The sequence below is a fragment of the Dromiciops gliroides genome, chromosome 2, assembly GCF_019393635.1.
Source record: "Dromiciops gliroides isolate mDroGli1 chromosome 2, mDroGli1.pri, whole genome shotgun sequence".
NCBI classification, from domain to species: domain Eukaryota; kingdom Metazoa; phylum Chordata; class Mammalia; order Microbiotheria; family Microbiotheriidae; genus Dromiciops; species Dromiciops gliroides.
In genome coordinates, this window is record NC_057862.1 from 417,663,067 (window position 1) to 417,680,607 (window position 17,541).

The window sequence follows — 17,541 nt, forward strand, 5'->3', positions numbered from 1 at the left end:
GGTTCAACTTCCATCACAAGCCCATCACTGTCAGATGCCTCACTATTCTTTGTAGCTGTTTCATCCACCAATGGCTGTAAAGCCAGGGGAGTGAGAGGGAAGGAGATTCTGACAGAGCATGATCCCTGCATCATATTCCTGAGAGCTCAGAATTCAGATTCATTGGCAGCAGCTCCATGTTTCATTTTCCTGAATTAGTCCCTTCACTGAACACAGAAACTGGCCACAGAGCAGAGCAGGTGGTACAGAATAGAGGGTGGAATCCTTTGGCATTTCTACGACAGTTTCTGACAAATGGAAGGTCATTCCAAACGGCCGAGATGCCTGCAAACTAACCCAAAAGTTTGCCGTTCCAGAGAGAATCCTAGACTGCTGAAGCAAAATCCCAGCCTTCAGAAACAAGGGGAAGTCATACACATAGAGTTTTAAATGCTTTCAAAGTATGAGTTCTTCTCTGACATTTGAAAGGATTGGGAATCATTCCAGTGTGGTGCCTACAAGATCACAGGAATCATAAAAGCTGGAGTTAGAAGGGACCTGAGAGGCCATGTAGTCATGGCAGCTAGGTAGCATAGTGGATAGAATGCTGGGCCTGGAGTCAGGAAGATCTGAGTTCAAATCTGGTCTCAGACACTTACTAGCTTTGTGACTCTGGTCAAGTCACTTCACCTGCCTCGGTTTCCTCAGCTGTAAAATGGGGAAAATAATAGATTTTTGTGAGGATCAAATGAAATAAAAATTGTAAAGGGCTTAGCACAGCTCCTGGCACATAGTGAGTGCTATATAAAAGTTATGATCATGATGACGGTGGTGATGGTGACATAGTCTACCTGTCTCATTTACAGATGAAGAAACTGTGGCTCAGGGAAATTAAGATTACACATGGAATAAACTGAATGAACAAAAGGACAATGGGTTTTCTTATGTGAATTTGTCAGAAATTTTGCTTTAAACTTGGAAAAAAAAAAGCCTTCCTTAAGTAAAAAAAAAAAGGACATAACGTCATATAGTCCAGACTCCTGGTAGGAAGCCTATCCCAAAGACACCCAGATTTCCATCCATCTGCAGGAGATTTTCCAGGCTCTCTTTGTGAGACGGCCCACATAAAGTCCCCATATCAAAAAAAAAAAAAAAAGAGTTCTCAAAGAGTAAACTCAGTGTCTCCTACAGTTATGTGTGGCTACAAGTTGCTGTTCTAACCTAACTGTCCCAAGGCTCTTGTCAAGGGGTCCAGGTGCATTTGTGAATCTCTGGAGAACCTTCCTCCCTTGCTATCATTACTAGAAATCCCAAAGACCCTTCCCCTCTAAGAGAACAGGAAAAGCATAGTGAGGCTTTCTGCTTCTGGGCAGAGCCTTGGCTCTGAGGTCCCAATCTCCCACAGAAGCCCTGGGAATCTACCACATTTACTTTTTGGTGCAACAGTCCAAGCCGCATTCTGTTCATTACCTGTCTACTTGTTCTAACTGGCTGCACTCCCTTCTCTTATCTGTCCCCTTCCCTCCTCTATCCCTTATAGGGCTGCTATGAAGATCAAATGAGGAAAAAAAAAATTTACAAATACTCTGAAAAGCACAAAGCTCTATACATATCCGAGGGGTTATTCCTATTTGTCCCTTCTGATGTTTCTATTTAAATATAAACCCAGCTAATCTGGCTGTGGCCACTAGCCATGGTTTGGTCTTCCACTTCTCTCTATAAACACACAATTTCTTAGTCTTTTTGAGTTTCTTGCTTAAAAGTTTACTGTCTCTTTTAAAGAAAAATGTATTCTGAAACTGTCTCCTTGCTTAAGTTCTCCCAGGCTTCAGAACAAATAATTACCACTATTTGGTGTACAGGATGAAGCAACTGACATTATCGCATTGGCAGCAATGTCAGTTGACTATGGGGCAAATTACTCCAACTTTCTGAGTCTTCATTACTCCATGTAGCTATAAGCAAGTAACTCTAATTTTGAGTCTCAATTCTCCAACTGTAAAATGAAGTTGAAATTTGCACCACCTAATTAATTAACAGGTTGTTGGGGGAAAGTGCACCATCATATTAAAGGGCTATATGTGAGTTATCATCCCACTAGGCTACATTCCTTCAGATTCCTAGAAAAAACTTCTCTGTGTGGGGCATCTAGGTGGCACAGTGGATAGAACACCAGCCCTGGAGTCAGGAGGACCTGAGTTCAAATACAGCCTCAGAGAGCTGTGTGACCCTGGGCAAGTCACTTAACCTTGATTGCTTCCCCTCCCCCCACCAAAAATAAATAAATAAAACAACCCCAAAACGTCTTTGTGCCCCTGCCAGAAGGAGGAAGATATAGATCAAGAATGGGTAGTTTTGGACATCACCAACTCTTCTGGGAAGTGCGGAAAAGGTCAGCCTTCAAAAAGTTATGGCTTGTAGACAGACAAAAGACCTAGAAGTGCATTTATCAGGTCTGTAGGGATTGACCTCTGGGTGCTGTTTTGGGAAACACTATGGGCAGGAAGCACAGGCATCTGTAAAAAAGAACTTAGGGCTCCCTCCTTGGAATTCAGATCTGAGAGCTTTTACTTCCCTCACAGTCAGAGAGGCCACATTGAGCAAGCCCAAGCTGGAGCTCACACTGCCACTCCAGGGACCCGTGGCTGTGGGGAAGTCAGTTTATTCCTGCTCCAATTTTTTCAGTTACTTTGATATTTTACAGTTTGGGCATTACTTTGGATCAACCTAATTGGACCAGGTTCCTTTAGGGTAGGACATATAACTTTAAAAAATGCTTCCAATTCATTTCTGCTTTGTGCTTTTCATTCATCTATGGACGCTCTCGATCCATCTCTTATAGGGATCTGAAAGGCTCAATTCTGAGATGACATATCAATAGTTCTTCCTCCAGTCTAACAGCAACTCCATTCACCCCATTTAAACAAAGCCTCCCAAAAGAAGGGATCCAGCTGAACTAGGGCTCTGAAAGGTTCCATTCTGAGGGCACACTCTTCCATGGTCCTTGTCAGTCCTTCCTCTTTCTCCATCCCACCTCACCAGGGCCTGGTAACAGCACACTGCTGTCACAATGTATTTTGGATATTTCACATCACAAAACCCTGGGGCAGCTCAGAGATTAATTGGAACATCAGACTACGGATATTGCATTGCCTATCGACAGAGATCATATCACTACAGCAGATGCTATGAGAGGTTTGATTATTGCTCCCTACCCCAGTTCAGTCCCTCCAACAGGTAAGATCTATGAGATGTAATATGATTTGGTTACTTACTAAGCACTCCCCCAAATCATCCCACTTCAGACACTTAAGAGACATGGCCCTTTTAACCAACCCCTTCACAGCCAAACTTCCCTCCCAACACAGCCCATTTGGCAGATGGTGCTATGAATTGATCTATTGGTTCCCTCTTTAAAGTTTCTATTGTAGTTGCAGCTTTAAAGTTTAATTTCACCTCCATTTCTTCAAACTATATTGTTTTGATCAAACCCTTTTTTTTATTTGTCTGCCTGATTCTTTCGTGCTCACCTTGGCTTTCATTCTCATCCTCAGTTCATCTACTGTGCTCTTTCTTCTCTGTCCTTGAGTTAAATAAAACACACTATAGGTCACAGACCCTTATCTTTCCTCATCCCCAATGGAATGGAATGACTGCCAAAGGAGCTGGTGCACAGAAGAAATAAGGAGACAGGAACACAGATCCAGCTGAGCCTTTCTTCTCCAAACCAAGTTTCCTTCTGGTAATCAGCCCTAGGTGCCAGTTTCTTTTAAGCTTACAGTGTAATGAACTGTCTGTAAGAGACTTTTGCTTTTTAAAAAGTGGTGTCAGGTATGTACCCCCAAGCACTGCTCTCACCTGGTATCCCCATGAGCTACACATGAATCGGGTACAAAGACAAGCCCTTGCATACTACATTACTGATTGGAGTGAATCACAAAGGACAAGGGTACATATCCATGTGCCCCGAGTCCAAAAGAAGCCAGACTGAGATAATGGAAAATAAATTCAATATGATCTGCCTCTTTTTTTCTACTTCTCCTGCTTGGTTGTGCTTGATGGTCAACTAGGGACAGGGGTCTGTAGTTGCACAGCATTCAGAAATGAGATGACCTTCAAATCAGAAATATCCTATGTGAAGTCACTGATATGAGGTGCAATGGGCAGAGAGGAGAGAAGGTGTTAGCTTCAGGTCCCCTCCACTTGTTTAATTCACCTTTTCAGTTGAAGGCCAACACTTGATCCTCTTAAGTTTAATTTCCATTCAATCTTTTGTCACCTATTGTTGAAATACGGCCAGAGAGCTAGATAAAGTCAAGCTGATAATGGCCTGAGGAGCTATGGTGGCGAGACCAAAGCCCACACAAAGAGTCATAAGATCAAAGGTTCACAGATTTAGCAGTGGAAGGGACTTTAGAGGCCACAAAATTCAGTCACTTGTGTTTACCAATGAGAATACACAGGCACAGAGAGGTTAAGTGACTTATTGAGCATCACACAGCAAGTGTCCAAGCTGATATCAGAACCCAGGTCTTCCTGACTCCAAGTCCAGCAGCTCTGACGACTGAAGATTGACCATCCTTGCCCACCTAATTGGAGTTGCAGTCTAATTGAATCCTTCAGAACATTTTATGAGCCTCTTAAACCTTCACAGATAAAGTCCTCTGAGCACAGCAGAGATGATGGCAATGTTTACACATAAAACTGGCAAACTGTTTTTCCTAGAGTCTTTCAAACCTCAATAATGGTTATTTTGTAAAGTTTCTTATAAATTACAGAAAGAAAGTCCAAGTACAGAACGATGGGGCACTAAAGCATATTGAAAAGTAATCAAAGATTATTACGATCAAATACACTGCCAAGAACCAACGAATTGGCTATAGCAAAAAGAAAACTAATCTTTCAGCCCCATCTAGAAGTAGTATTCATAATTCCCACTCAATCAGTGCTGTCAATTCTGGGCCTCATCTGTACTTTTTCCTAGGAACATAAATTACTAGTTTTTTACATTTCAATCTTTAGTTAGTGAAACAAGATGGGCTTACCTTTCCAGCTCATATTCCTTCATCCCCACTTTAACTGCCTTCATGACCTGGAAGACAGATATTAACCAAAGACATTTGTATTAAAAACATGAAGGAATACTATCCTACAAACTATTTACAGTGCAACATTTTCAGAAGACCCTCTTTCATGAAAATAACTTCATATGCCTAGAGTACAGAAATATAGTAAATGGGGACTCTAAAAAAATACTCCCTAAATCATATGGTTTAGTTAAATTGTTATGGAGAATTCTTATTATGAAACCATAAATACAAAGGTATTGGGTTACACTATAGAAGTACCTTACTGAAGTCAATTCCAAACATAAAAATTTAATCAAGATATGTTTAGTGAATACTTAATGCTAAGAAAGCTATGATGAATATCACAAAAAGGTTTCCCTTTGTTTAACTTTTCTGAAATACAAAGAAAATTAATCAGTATAAGAGATTACTGCACATAAAAACCTTCATCTACTTCCCAACTTCATACTGAAGAATTTAGTTTTATACTACTTTTAAGGTCTAGAATTCCTTTTCCTGAAACCTTTCAAGAAGTATGATTCTTATTCTATCTTTTATTTCCCGTGTATGGAGATACCCTTTCCAGCTCTAAATCTCTGATCCCAAAAAGCTACTTGTTAAGAAAATGAAGGATTAAACCTACATAAATCATAAGCATTTTTGTGTATTATCAACAAAATCTAGCAGGAAGAGAAAGAAAAATTCCATTTAAAATTCTCACAGAAAGTATAAATTACTTAGGAGTCTACTTGACAAAACACACATAAGAACTATATGAACATAATTACAAAACACTTTATGTAAATAAAGATATAAATAATTGAAGAAATATTCATTGCACATGGGTAGGCCAAGCCAATATAATAAAAATGACAATAGTATTTAAATTAATTTACCTGGGAAGTGCCATAATACTCTAACAACCAAAGGAATACTTTATAGAATAAGATAAATTAATAATAAAATTCATCTGTAGGAACAAAAGGTCAAGAATCTCAGGGGAATTAAATTTTTTTAAAAGTGGGAAGAAAGGGCTTAGATCTCAAACTATATTACAAAGCTGTGATCATCAAAACAATTTGGTACTAGCTAAGAAATAGAACGATTGATCAGTGGAACAAATTAGACACATGCTGTACATAAGCAAAAAATGCCTTCAGTTACTGCCTAGTGTTCCATAAACCCAAAGATCCCAGCTATTGGATCAAGAACTCACTATTCGGTAAAAACAGCTAGGTCAACTGGAAAGCAGTATGGCAGAAACTAGATCTAGACCAAGAATTTCACCTCGTACTACAAGATGAGTACATGACATAAAGGGTAACATAATAAAGAAATAAGAGTAAAAAAAAAAAAATCAGATATATGGATTGGGAAAGAGTTTAAGAGAAAATGACAGGGGGCAGCCAGGTGGCGCAGTGGATAGAGCACCGGCCCTGGATTCAGGAGGACCTGAGTTCAAATCCGGCCTCATACACTTGACACTTACTAGCTGTGTGACCATGGGCAAGTCACTTAACCCTCATTGCCTCTTTAAAAAAAAAAAAAGAAAAAGAAAATCACAGATAATAAAATGAACAATTTTGATTACATAAAATTAAAAAGTATTTGCACAAACAAAACCAATGAAGAAGTGAAGAAAGCAAACAGGAAAAAAAAACTTTGCAGCAAGTCTTTCTCATAAAGGTCTCATTTCTAAGATATATAAGGAATTGATTCAAATTTATAATAGAAGCCATTCCTCAATTGATAAACGGTCAAAGGATTTTTTTTTCTTTTTCTTCTTCTTCTTCTTCTTTTTTTTTTTTAGTAAGGCAATTGGGTTTAAGTGACTTGCCCAGGATCACACAGCTAGTAAGTGTTAAGTGTCTGAGGTTGGATTTGAACTCAGGTACTCCTGAATCCAGGGCTGGTGCTCTATCCACTGCGCCATCTAGCTGCCCCATGGTCAAAGGATTTTAATAGTCAGTTTTCAGAAAAAGAAATCCAAGGTATTAATAGCAAAATTAAGAAAATGCTCTAGGGGACAATTGGTGGCTCAGTGGATAAAGCACCGGCCCTGGATTCAGGAGGACCTGAGTTCAAATTCAGCCCCAGACATTTGACACTAGCTGTGTGACCTTGGGCAAGTCACTTAACTGTCATTGCCCCGACACCCCTCCCCCCCCCCAGAAAGAAAGAAAAGAAGAAAATGCCCTAAAGGGACATCTAGGTAGTGCAGTGGATAGAGCACTGGCCCTGGAGTCTTGAGGACCTGAGTTCAAATTCACCCTTATACTTACTAGCTGTGTGATGCTGGGCAACTCATTTAACCCCAACTGCCTCCCAAAAAACCACTCTAAAATCACTAGTAATTAGAATAAAATCACATTAAGACGACTTTGAGGTTCCACCTCTTACCCGTTAGTTTGACAAAATTGAGGAAAAAAGGAAAATGACAAATGTTGGAGGGTCTATGGGAAAACATGTTGGTGGATACACTATATAGGGCATATTTTACTTATTATAACATATATTTTACTTGTTATACTATACATTATATCATAACATAGCATACCATATTATATATTATATAATATTCTTTGAGTCAACAATACAACTACTAGGTCTATACTCCAAAAGGATCCAAGAAAGGGGAAAAGGATCGAGATATACAAAAATTTTCATAGCAGTTCTTTCTTTTTTTTGTTTTTGTAATGGCAAAGAACTGGGAAACTGAGTAAGTACCCATCAATTGGGAAATGGCTGAACAAGTTATGCCATATGAATGAGATGAAATTGTGCTGTAAGAAATGATGAAGGGGATGGCTTCACAGACACCTCATATAACTTGATGTAGAGTGAGCAGAACAATTTATACAATAATGGCAATACTGTAAAGTGAAACTACTTTTAAGGACTTAGGAATTCTGATATCCAGTGTCCAATCACAGCTCCAAAGGATTCATGATAAAACATAGTATCCACCTTCAGCTAGAAAGCTGATAGACTCAAGAGTCTTTTTTTTTGGATACAGTCAATGTGGGAATCTGTTTTTCTTGACTATATGTGTTTGGTTTTTTGGGGGACAGGGTGTGTGTGTGTGTGTGTGTGTGTGTGTGTGTGTGTGTGTGTGTGTGTGTGTGTGTGTTTGGGGGGGGGGGGTAGGGCAATGAGGGTTAAGTGACTTGCCTAGGGTCGCACAGCTAGTAAGTGTCAAGTGTCTGAAGCCGCATTTGAACTCAGGTCCTCCTGAATCCAGGGTGGGTGCTTTATCTACTGTGCCACATAGCTGACAATACATGTTTGTACCTGGGGTTTTGTTCCTCTTGCTTTCTCAAAGGGAAGTAGGAGGTAAGAGGAAGAGATGGCAGATTTTGATGAAAATAAAATTTAATTTTAAAAAATGAATGATTACATGCTATGTTCTGGGATCATTACTGAGAAAGAAAATAGTTTTAATAATTTAATAATTAAACAGAGAGTGCTAAGAAAGAGAGCCCCTACCCTAAGTACTCTATTCATCTAGTGCACCTTTTTCTTTTTGATAAATAATTCTTTAACAGGGCACGATCAGTCCTACAGATCAGGTAAGGTCTGTTTTCCTCATTTTTAGATGGTGAAAGAAAGCCACTAATGTCACCCACAACCTAGTGTTAAGCCTATTGCCTCTTTATGTCTAGTGCAAAGGTCTGTGGACACCTGGGGTTGGTTCCCTAAGACCCTTTCAGGGGATCCAGCAGATCAAAACTATTTTTATAATAATACTAAGGGATAATTTGCCTATTAAAAAAATCCTCACTTTGCCAACTTTATATCTTTGTGAGACCAGATTTTCTTCATATACTGTACTTTAAACAAAATAATATATCACAACAGATTAAATGAAGCAGATATGAAAATCCAGCTGTCTTCTATTAAGCCAAACATTAAAAAGATTTACCAAAATATGTAAAACAATGCCACTCTTTATATTAATTTTTTTTTAAAAAAATGGAATTATTTTTCACAAAATGTGTTATATATTTTAACATCCAATGGTTTAAATATCCTTAAATAAATATACAAATATTTTAATTGTATCCGTTTTAATTTCTAATATGGTGAATACTGATAGATATAATCCACACAAACAACAGATCTTTGGAGTCTTCAATAATTGTTTTGTTTTGTTTTGTTTTAGTGAGGCAATTGGGGTTAAGTGACTTGCCCAGGGTCACACAGCTAGTAAGTGTTAAGTGTCTGAGGCCGGATTTGAACTCAGGTACTCCTGACTCCAGGGCCAGTGCTCTATCCACTGCACCACCTAGCTGCCCCTTCAGTAATTGTTAATAGAGTAAAGGAGTCTTGAAACCAAAAGGTTTGAGAATTGACGGTCTATTTTATCTCTCAGCCTTCAGAGCTCTTACTTCTCAATAAGGGAATAATATTTAAGGGATTTTGAAAAGGTGAAATTGTCATCATATCTCCTACATAGCACATGCCATATCAGTAAGTTCTTTGTTCCAGAGTGAGTCAGACAATGCTTTTATAAGCATCCAGATCCCTCTACAATCTGACCATTAAACAAGAGAGCCCAGACCATTCTCTGAAACCAGACAAGCAATTCCAGCTGGTAAACAATATCCTTACCTCCTTATGGGCGTCACTGGAGACTTTGTTGGTATAGCGCAAAACCTCCAACTCCATGTCAGTCTTAATCACACGGCTTCAAAGAAAGGGCAAGAAACAAGTCAGGTGAGAATTGGTATCTAAATCAGATCTTTTGATAATGAATAAATAGAGTTTTGTCAGAAGAGAAAAAGCAACAGGGTGGCCACATATCTAATGACTCTAGCTTTCAAATAAAGAAAATACTAAATTACGGGAGCAAAACCAAAACAAAATCATTTCCAATTCCACAAACAATGTCAACAGCAAATTCATAGCATTCCAATGCCCTTGGATAAACTGACCAAACTGGAGGATTGTTCCTTGCTGTGTGACTTCATTACTCTCTGAAGCATCCTGACAGACCATTTTGACTTCTTAATGGGTCAGCGTGCATTTCATCAAACTCCACAAACAGGGGCTTTCCTTTGACTTCATGTGCTCCCCCATCACATCGATGCCCCCCCAAATAACTTGACAAGGTCCTTTGTTACTGAATAGCTGGAATAATCAAAAAATCACTAGATGTATCTTAGAATTTTATCTAGCCCTTCTCTCATGCAAAAATTATACGAGAAAGCAACCAGAGCCGGTTAGTACTGTCCAAAATAACCATCTTTACAAATGAAAACATCAGAAGTTTGGAGGAATGAAGGGCAAAAGGACACACCAGTCATTTTTATCCTAATGGAGTTGGTTTTGGCCTTTGAGCACATGACATCTAGACATCAACAATGATTTCTAAGGAAAGCTTTGTATCCACCAAAAGCTATCTTCTGTCTTAAAGTTTCTTTACTTTTTTGTGTCTCGTGGACTCTTTGACAGTGTGATGACATCTATGGACCCCATCTCAAGATAATGTTTTTAAACACATAAAATAAAATCCATAGAATTACAAAGGGAAAAATTATAAGGAAATACAGTATCAAAATATTTTTAAAAGTTCACAGACCCCAAGTTAAGAACCCCAGTTCTAGGTTTTAACTCATTGCTTACATGAGGCACAGTACTGCCCTGGAAAGACATTAACAACACAGCTTATTCCTCCCTTCAGAGCTTTTAGAACCTTATATTCCTTTCACAAAATGTATTCACAGCCTCTCAAAGGGTTGTCAAGGCCCAAGTCTCATGAAATGAGCCCTGTTATGGATTCTCTTATTGTTAACGGGTGAGGTCCCCCTTTCCTTTCAGAATAGGTTGCTGAACTTCACGAACAACTTAGGAAAAAGATGGCACGAATATGTCTATTTTTCACATTTGATGTGTTTTGGTATGAGCTACATTATGAAGTTGTGATTCACAGACAGCTTCTTTCACTCATCAGCTTGGCAACAACAGTCATGATATTATAGTTTGTTCCCATAATATAATGTTGGCTTTCATTGGGGGTCAGAAATGGAATGCTGAGGCCCTCAGACTTCTGTTCCTATATGAAATCAAGGCTCAAGGGTTTTGCTGACATTGTGTTTTGGGCATAGAGCTGCCTTATCTTGTGGCTCACCAATGCCACACATTCCGTACCTTACTCCCCTCCCCACCACACTGCACCCCCAATACCCTTAGTTTTAAAAGGGTGACAATTTCAGTCCAGCCAAACAAGGGAGGCTACAGCAGTGTACTTTGAGAAGCCAGGAATATGTGTCCCTGTTAGCTCCAAGCCCTCCATTAGGACTAGGGGTCTTAGGGGTGGAGTGTGGTGGAGAGGGGAGCAAGGTATGGAATGTGTGGCATGGCGGGGAGGGAACCAAGTCTCCTCATCTCTTGAAGTCTGGAAGTACAGCAGCCACTTGATTCCACTGCTGATCAGCATGAGAGTTTTGACCTGCTCCTTTTCCAGTGTGGACTGGTTCATCCCTTCTTAGAGAGCCTGGTGGATCCCCTGTTCCTGGGGACTCACTAGATCAGTGACAAGCTTAGCCAAGGCAACCAATCAGGTGTTGTGCCTACTGCAACTCAGAACTCCTGAGCTCAAGGGATCCTCAGCCTCCCCAGCAGCAGGCTACCCTCCCTAGCTCTCCATGCTTCACACCACACACTGAACACAAGTCATACAGCCCACCTTCTCAGCACTATGCAGCAGAGTGGGAGTGGCAGAGAATATGGCCCCTGTAGGTTTCAGAATTGTCTCAGGACACAGATGTGAGAGCATTTCTTTGTGTGCCTGCATTGCTGCACACATGCCCAGGTGTGTGAACAGCACCAATACTGAAAAGACTGGCCAATTTTATGCAAAAGTGAATCTACTTCAGCTACGGTGAAGCAAGGATGGTCACAGAATAGGCTGTGGATGCAGAAACCATTCCCACAAGATAAATGCAGCTTCTTTTCAGGTTTGAGCAGGGACACATTTATCCAGTAATGATGATTGGCTAAATTTTAGTTATTTTGTTTATGTCCAACAACTGATTCTCTTTATAGTTAGATCCCTGCTCCACAAGAGAGGCAGCAGCTTGTTTGACTGCTGGAGAACAGCTTCTCTCTCACACTAGAAGAGAGAAGTCTCCTTTCAGAACTGAAAAATGGTGTCCCTGCCACAGGGGCATGCCAGCCTAGGTAGTGCCTGGCAAGTACTCTAGAGCATTAAATTATAAGTTCCTAGAGCGGAGGCCTGTATATGACATAAAGACCTCTGTAACCCTGGTGCCTAGCACAAGGCTATACTTAAGAAATTGTTGTTGTAGCACCTCACAGTCTCAGTACTGACACTTACTATCCAATAAGGTTATTCTGCTCTTTCATATAACAGAATAGTAGTGACCTCAGCCCTCCTGTTCTCCAGGTGACAAGGGTGAGGTCCTGAAAAGTTGTGACCTGATTATGATCACACAGTCATTGAGTTACTGTTTCTGATGGGAATCTGATGCCCAAACTCCATCTCAGAAACAAGACACCACCACAGTGGAAATGGCTGTGTGATCAGGCTTGGTAGTCCATCTCCTAAACCCCAATTGCACTTTTAGGTTCTGTAACCGAAGGTCTATTTAGTGTGCCCTGAATTTTTGTTCTGGTCACGTAAAGAAGTATCATGAACTGAGCCAGTTAGAATTATCCTACAATTGCACTACTGAGATGAAATCTGTATGGCGGGGCTGCAGCCTGACCCAATTTAATACAAGGCAAAAAATAAATAAATAAATTCTGAAAATAGAACTTTGTCATGTGAAAGGTAAGAGGTACCTTGCGGATTTAACCAATTATCCATAGTTTACCCTAGACACAAAATCTGGTCTGGTCACTGGACTAAATAGAATTCTTCCCAACTTGGATTCAGTTATCTCCATGACCAGAAGGACCAAGACCAGTTTTAATTCTCTGTGGAAAATGACAACACTTTCAAGAAGACTCCCCAGTTCTAAGAAAGAATTCGCTTCCTAAAATCTGCTGGCTATGTCTGTCTCTGGGTATGAGGTGGCAAGGAAAGAATAAGCTGTTGTCTATATTTATACAATGTCTATGAATTTCTGAGAGGAAAGAGATGCTTGATAAAGGTGCTAATCTAACTCAATGTAATTCAAGAATGGTCAGGGGAAAGTATGAAAATTTTTTTTTTTAATCTATCACAGTTTTAATTTGCTTTTTAACATTCTCTAGAGGACTGAAGACATCGAGGAAACTAAGTGACACAGTGGATAGAGCACTGGGCCTGTAGTCAGGAAGACCTGAATTCAAATCGAGTCTCATCAACTGTTTGGCCCTGGGCAAATCACTTAACCTTTCTGCCTCAGTTTGTTCAATCGTAAAATGGGGATCCTACCTCCTAGAGTTGTTTCAAGGATCAAATAAAATGATAATTGTAAAGTACAGTAAGCACTATATAAATGTTAGCTGTTATAAGTGTTATTATTGTAAGGCTCAAATGTGGTGATCTTTATAAACTGCTTAGTGCAATATCTAGCACACAGTAGGCATTTTAATAAATGCTTGTTCCCTTCCTAAAGGTTTCTTATTGGTTAATACTGATGCTAAGGGGGCAGCTAGATGGCGAAGTGGATAGAGCACCGGCCCTGGAGTCAGGAGTACCTGAGTTCAAATCTGGCCTCAGACACTTAACACTTACTAGCTGTGTGACCCTGGGCAAGTCACTTAACCCCAATTGCCTCACTTAAAAAAAAAAATACTGATGCTAAATGGGGCAGCTAGATGGTACAGTGGATAGAGCACTGGCCCTGGACTTAGGAGTACCTGAGTTCAAATCTGGCCTCAGACACTTAACACTTACTAGCTGTGTGAACCTGGGCAAGTCACTTAACCCCAATTGCCTCACAGAAAGAAAGAAAGAAAGAAAGAAAGAAAGAAAGAAAGAAAGAAAGAAAGAAAGAAAGAAAGAAAGAAAGAAAGAAAGAAAGAAAGAAAGAAGGAAAGAAGGAAAGAAGGAAAGAAGGAAAGAAAGAAAGAAAGATACTGATGCTAAATGAGAAATGATAAGTAGAATTAAAGCAGCCTTCTGTGCAATTCTAAATTTTTCTATCAACAAATCTATATATGTGTGTATAATTTTGTATGGTATATATGAATATTAAAAGCATTCTTTCAATGAATAACAAATAGAATTTAGTCATGCAAACATCAGAAGTATATTCTTAAATCAAGAAATACTTGGTTGTTTAGTGAAGCTGAGTGTGGGGAAAAAGGAGTCAGGAGACAAGGGCTCAATTCAATTCAATCAACAATAATTAAGCACCTGCTATATGTAGAGTATTATACAGAGCCAAGGAAAATGCAAAGTAGATAATTTTTTTGTCCTTAAAGAATGATCTGAGCAGCTAGGTGGCGCAGTGGATAAAGCACCAGCCCTGGATTCAGGAGGACCCGAGTTCAAATCCAGCCTCAGACACTTGACACTTACTTGCTGTGTGACCCTGGGCAAGTCACCCAACCCTCATTAGCCCACCCCAAAACAAACAAAAAAAGAATGATCTAGTGGGGCGATAAGATACATACAGATAGCTGGAATGTAATATCCTTGAGGGCAGAGATTATTTTAATCTTGTCTTTGTATATACCTAGCACCCAGGATGCTACTTGGCATACAATGAGAACTTAATAAATGCTTGTCAAGATGAACCAAACTAGTAGATAATACACATTACATAAGTAAATCAGAATGTAAGACAAAGTGCAATGTGAAGTTTAAGGAAGGAGAAGGTGGCATTTGAGTTGAAATTCAATGGCAATGAGGGTGAGGGAGGGCATGAAAAATAAGGTGGAAGCGAGAGAGCACAGAGCATGTTTGGGGACAGACAGCACTTTAGTTTGACTGAAGGGCTAAGTGCAGGTGTCACAGGGTCATAGACTTAGAAGTGGCACAGCTCTCAGAAAACATCCACTTGAGTCTTATTTTGACAGTGAAGAAACTGAGCCCCAAAGAAGTAATGTGACTAACCCAAAGTCACATGGGTCATAAATGGCAGTGCCAGGATTTAAAAACAAGGTTCCGAATCCAGGACTCTTTCCATGTTACCATCCTACCTCAGCACTGCTGGTGAATGGAATGAGTAAAATCAGCAAGGTCTCTTAGTACCTGATTGCACAGGGCTTTGAATGCTTGGCAAAGGAGTCTGAGGAATATTATTTGATGGGTAATAATAAGGAGTCACTGAAATTTTTGAGGGAGAGTGGCATATGACTAGGGTCCTAGCCTTGGTTCTCATATTAAGTTCTAAATTACACTGGCTGAGTGACTCCATGTCTAAAAGCTCACTTCCTAGTCTGCAAATGAGGGTGCTGAGATAAATGAGCATGAAGGGTTCTTCAAGCTTGAACATTCCATGATTCTAAGTTTGAGAGAAGAAGCCACAAGGCACAAAAGCTAAGGCAGTGAAAAAACAAAATCCACTCAAACCTGGAAGTTTTAGGGTCATCTGATGCATGAGCTGCCATGAGGAGGGAAGATAAAAAACAGAATCTGGCAGAGATTTATCTGGGAGACTTTAAATGTTCTCCCTTCACAAACTTGCCTTGGGGCCTAAGTGTAGAATTAAGACATCAGTTAAAGAAGGCATGAATGGTGCAATGATTAAAACAGCAGCAAGACAAGATGAAATATTAAGACTTAATGTGATATTGTGTTGAGCCAAGAAACTTTAAAAAAGGAAGATCTCAAAGTCGTGGCTAAGGCGAAAGGAGCTGGACATTGCCCATATGGGCTCCAACCACCTATGTAACTGGAGGGTCTCTCAGCAATCACCTGTGCCCCCGCTCTGCAACTCACTAGTGACTAACAGAACTAAACTGAAGACTAAAGCTATATAAAAGCAGGGATGGAAAAAGATGAGCTCCCCAGGTCCATTTCTCATGAGCAAATAGGCATGCATGCAAAGCATAATCCAATGGTCCTTACAAAGAAAGCAGGGTCTTATGAAAATGAATTAAATTTGATGTGTATGTGTTTTTTAAGCAAGATTTTCATTTGCTGCAATGCAAAGGACTCTGGTAGAGAGCAGACAAGTGGATAATGGAGGGGCCTCAAGCTCCTGATGGTTTGGACTCTTCTGAAGCAGATCTCAGATTTTTTAGCATAAACTTCAATGCTTTTACGTCCTCAACTTTACTGGACAATCCTAATTACGGGTTTATATGGGCCATGCTTTCATAGGTAATTATTCTTCTCCCACCTGTCCTGTCTCTTGCTTTCTGATGTAGAGTAAAACCTCAGTTATGTAGAATGCTTGGGGAATCAGATTTCTGGTTGGTTTTTGTTTGTTTGTTCATTGTGGGTTAAATATAACCTTATTACAATTTTCAAAAAGGTTTTGTTTTTTTTTTAAGATTTTAAAAAGCCTAACCTTAGGCAAATCCCTTCTTGTATTATTCACTCTTGCTCTAGCACTTTGTGATTCTAAATGATTCCCTAAAATGCAATGGAGGTCAAGCTGAACCCACAACAAAACCCTGATTCATTACCTAGAAATATTTAGTCACTCTCTTCTTATCTGGGCCAAGTGACAAATCACAGAGGCTAACAGACCTCCTGATAAATTCTCCCCTGCTAAGCTCTGTTGGTACTTCAGGGTATGTTATGGACATGGAAAAAGCAGGTAGGAAGAAATATGCATCTTACCCAACTGCCTAATTAATATACTCAGAATAATTTCACTTCATTCAATTAACAGCTCTAAAAATAGAATGATTCCATTTAAAACAAACTCACTTAAAAATTCTAGAATTCTTGCAGCAAGTTCTAGCATCCTTCTACGATTTTTCCAGGAGCACTGAACTGTAAACCAGAAGACTGAGCTGTTATTCAGTGAAAAAAGTATCTTTTATTTTTATTATTATTTTTGGGGAGGGGAGGCAGGACAATGAGTGTTAAGTGACTTGTCCAGGGTCACACAGCTAGTAAGTGTCAAGTGTCTGAGGCTGGATTTGAACTCAGGTCCTCCTGAATCCAGGGCCAGTGCTCTATCCACTGTGCCACCTAACTGCCCCCTCCCCTTCCCTTTAGAACAATTTAATCTTGCAAAAAAGAAGTATATTCCAAATTACAAAAACAAAAATTCTGTTCTTATTAAGTTTCAACTTTAGACCTGTACACATTGAAACTATAATCCCCATGTTAAGAGAAGAAATTATCAGCTATGATCTCATCTTTGTGGGGAAGAATATGATTACATTAGAATTTAAAGGAAATCACAAGGCATTTGCTCTGGATAATGGAGTATAATAAAACAGTTGCCACAAGGAAATGGATCACACTGGAATGGCAAAAACGTAAAAACGAAGCTTCTGCTGCTCTAGGAAGCAGATGCCTGCAGATGATTCTGGCTCTTTCTTGAGAAATTCTAAATTCTGAGCCACTGCAGGTTAGTGCATGCACAGGTGTGCAGACAGCTAACATGAAGAGCCATATTGTAGAGCCCAATAT

General features: G+C 39.7%; 1 protein-coding gene across 1 annotated transcript in view; it reads right to left on the reverse strand.

The window, feature by feature from the left end:
* PEPD (peptidase D) overlaps positions 1–17,541 on the reverse strand; it is a 262,894-nt gene that overhangs the window by 157,038 nt on the left and 88,315 nt on the right. Inside the window, exons 8-9 of the mRNA XM_043988571.1 lie at positions 9,660–9,735; positions 5,025–5,071 (exon numbers count right to left, since the gene is read on the reverse strand). Coding sequence (XP_043844506.1) covers positions 5,025–5,071; positions 9,660–9,735 — 123 coding nt within the window. The remainder of the gene's footprint in view (positions 1–5,024; positions 5,072–9,659; positions 9,736–17,541) is intronic.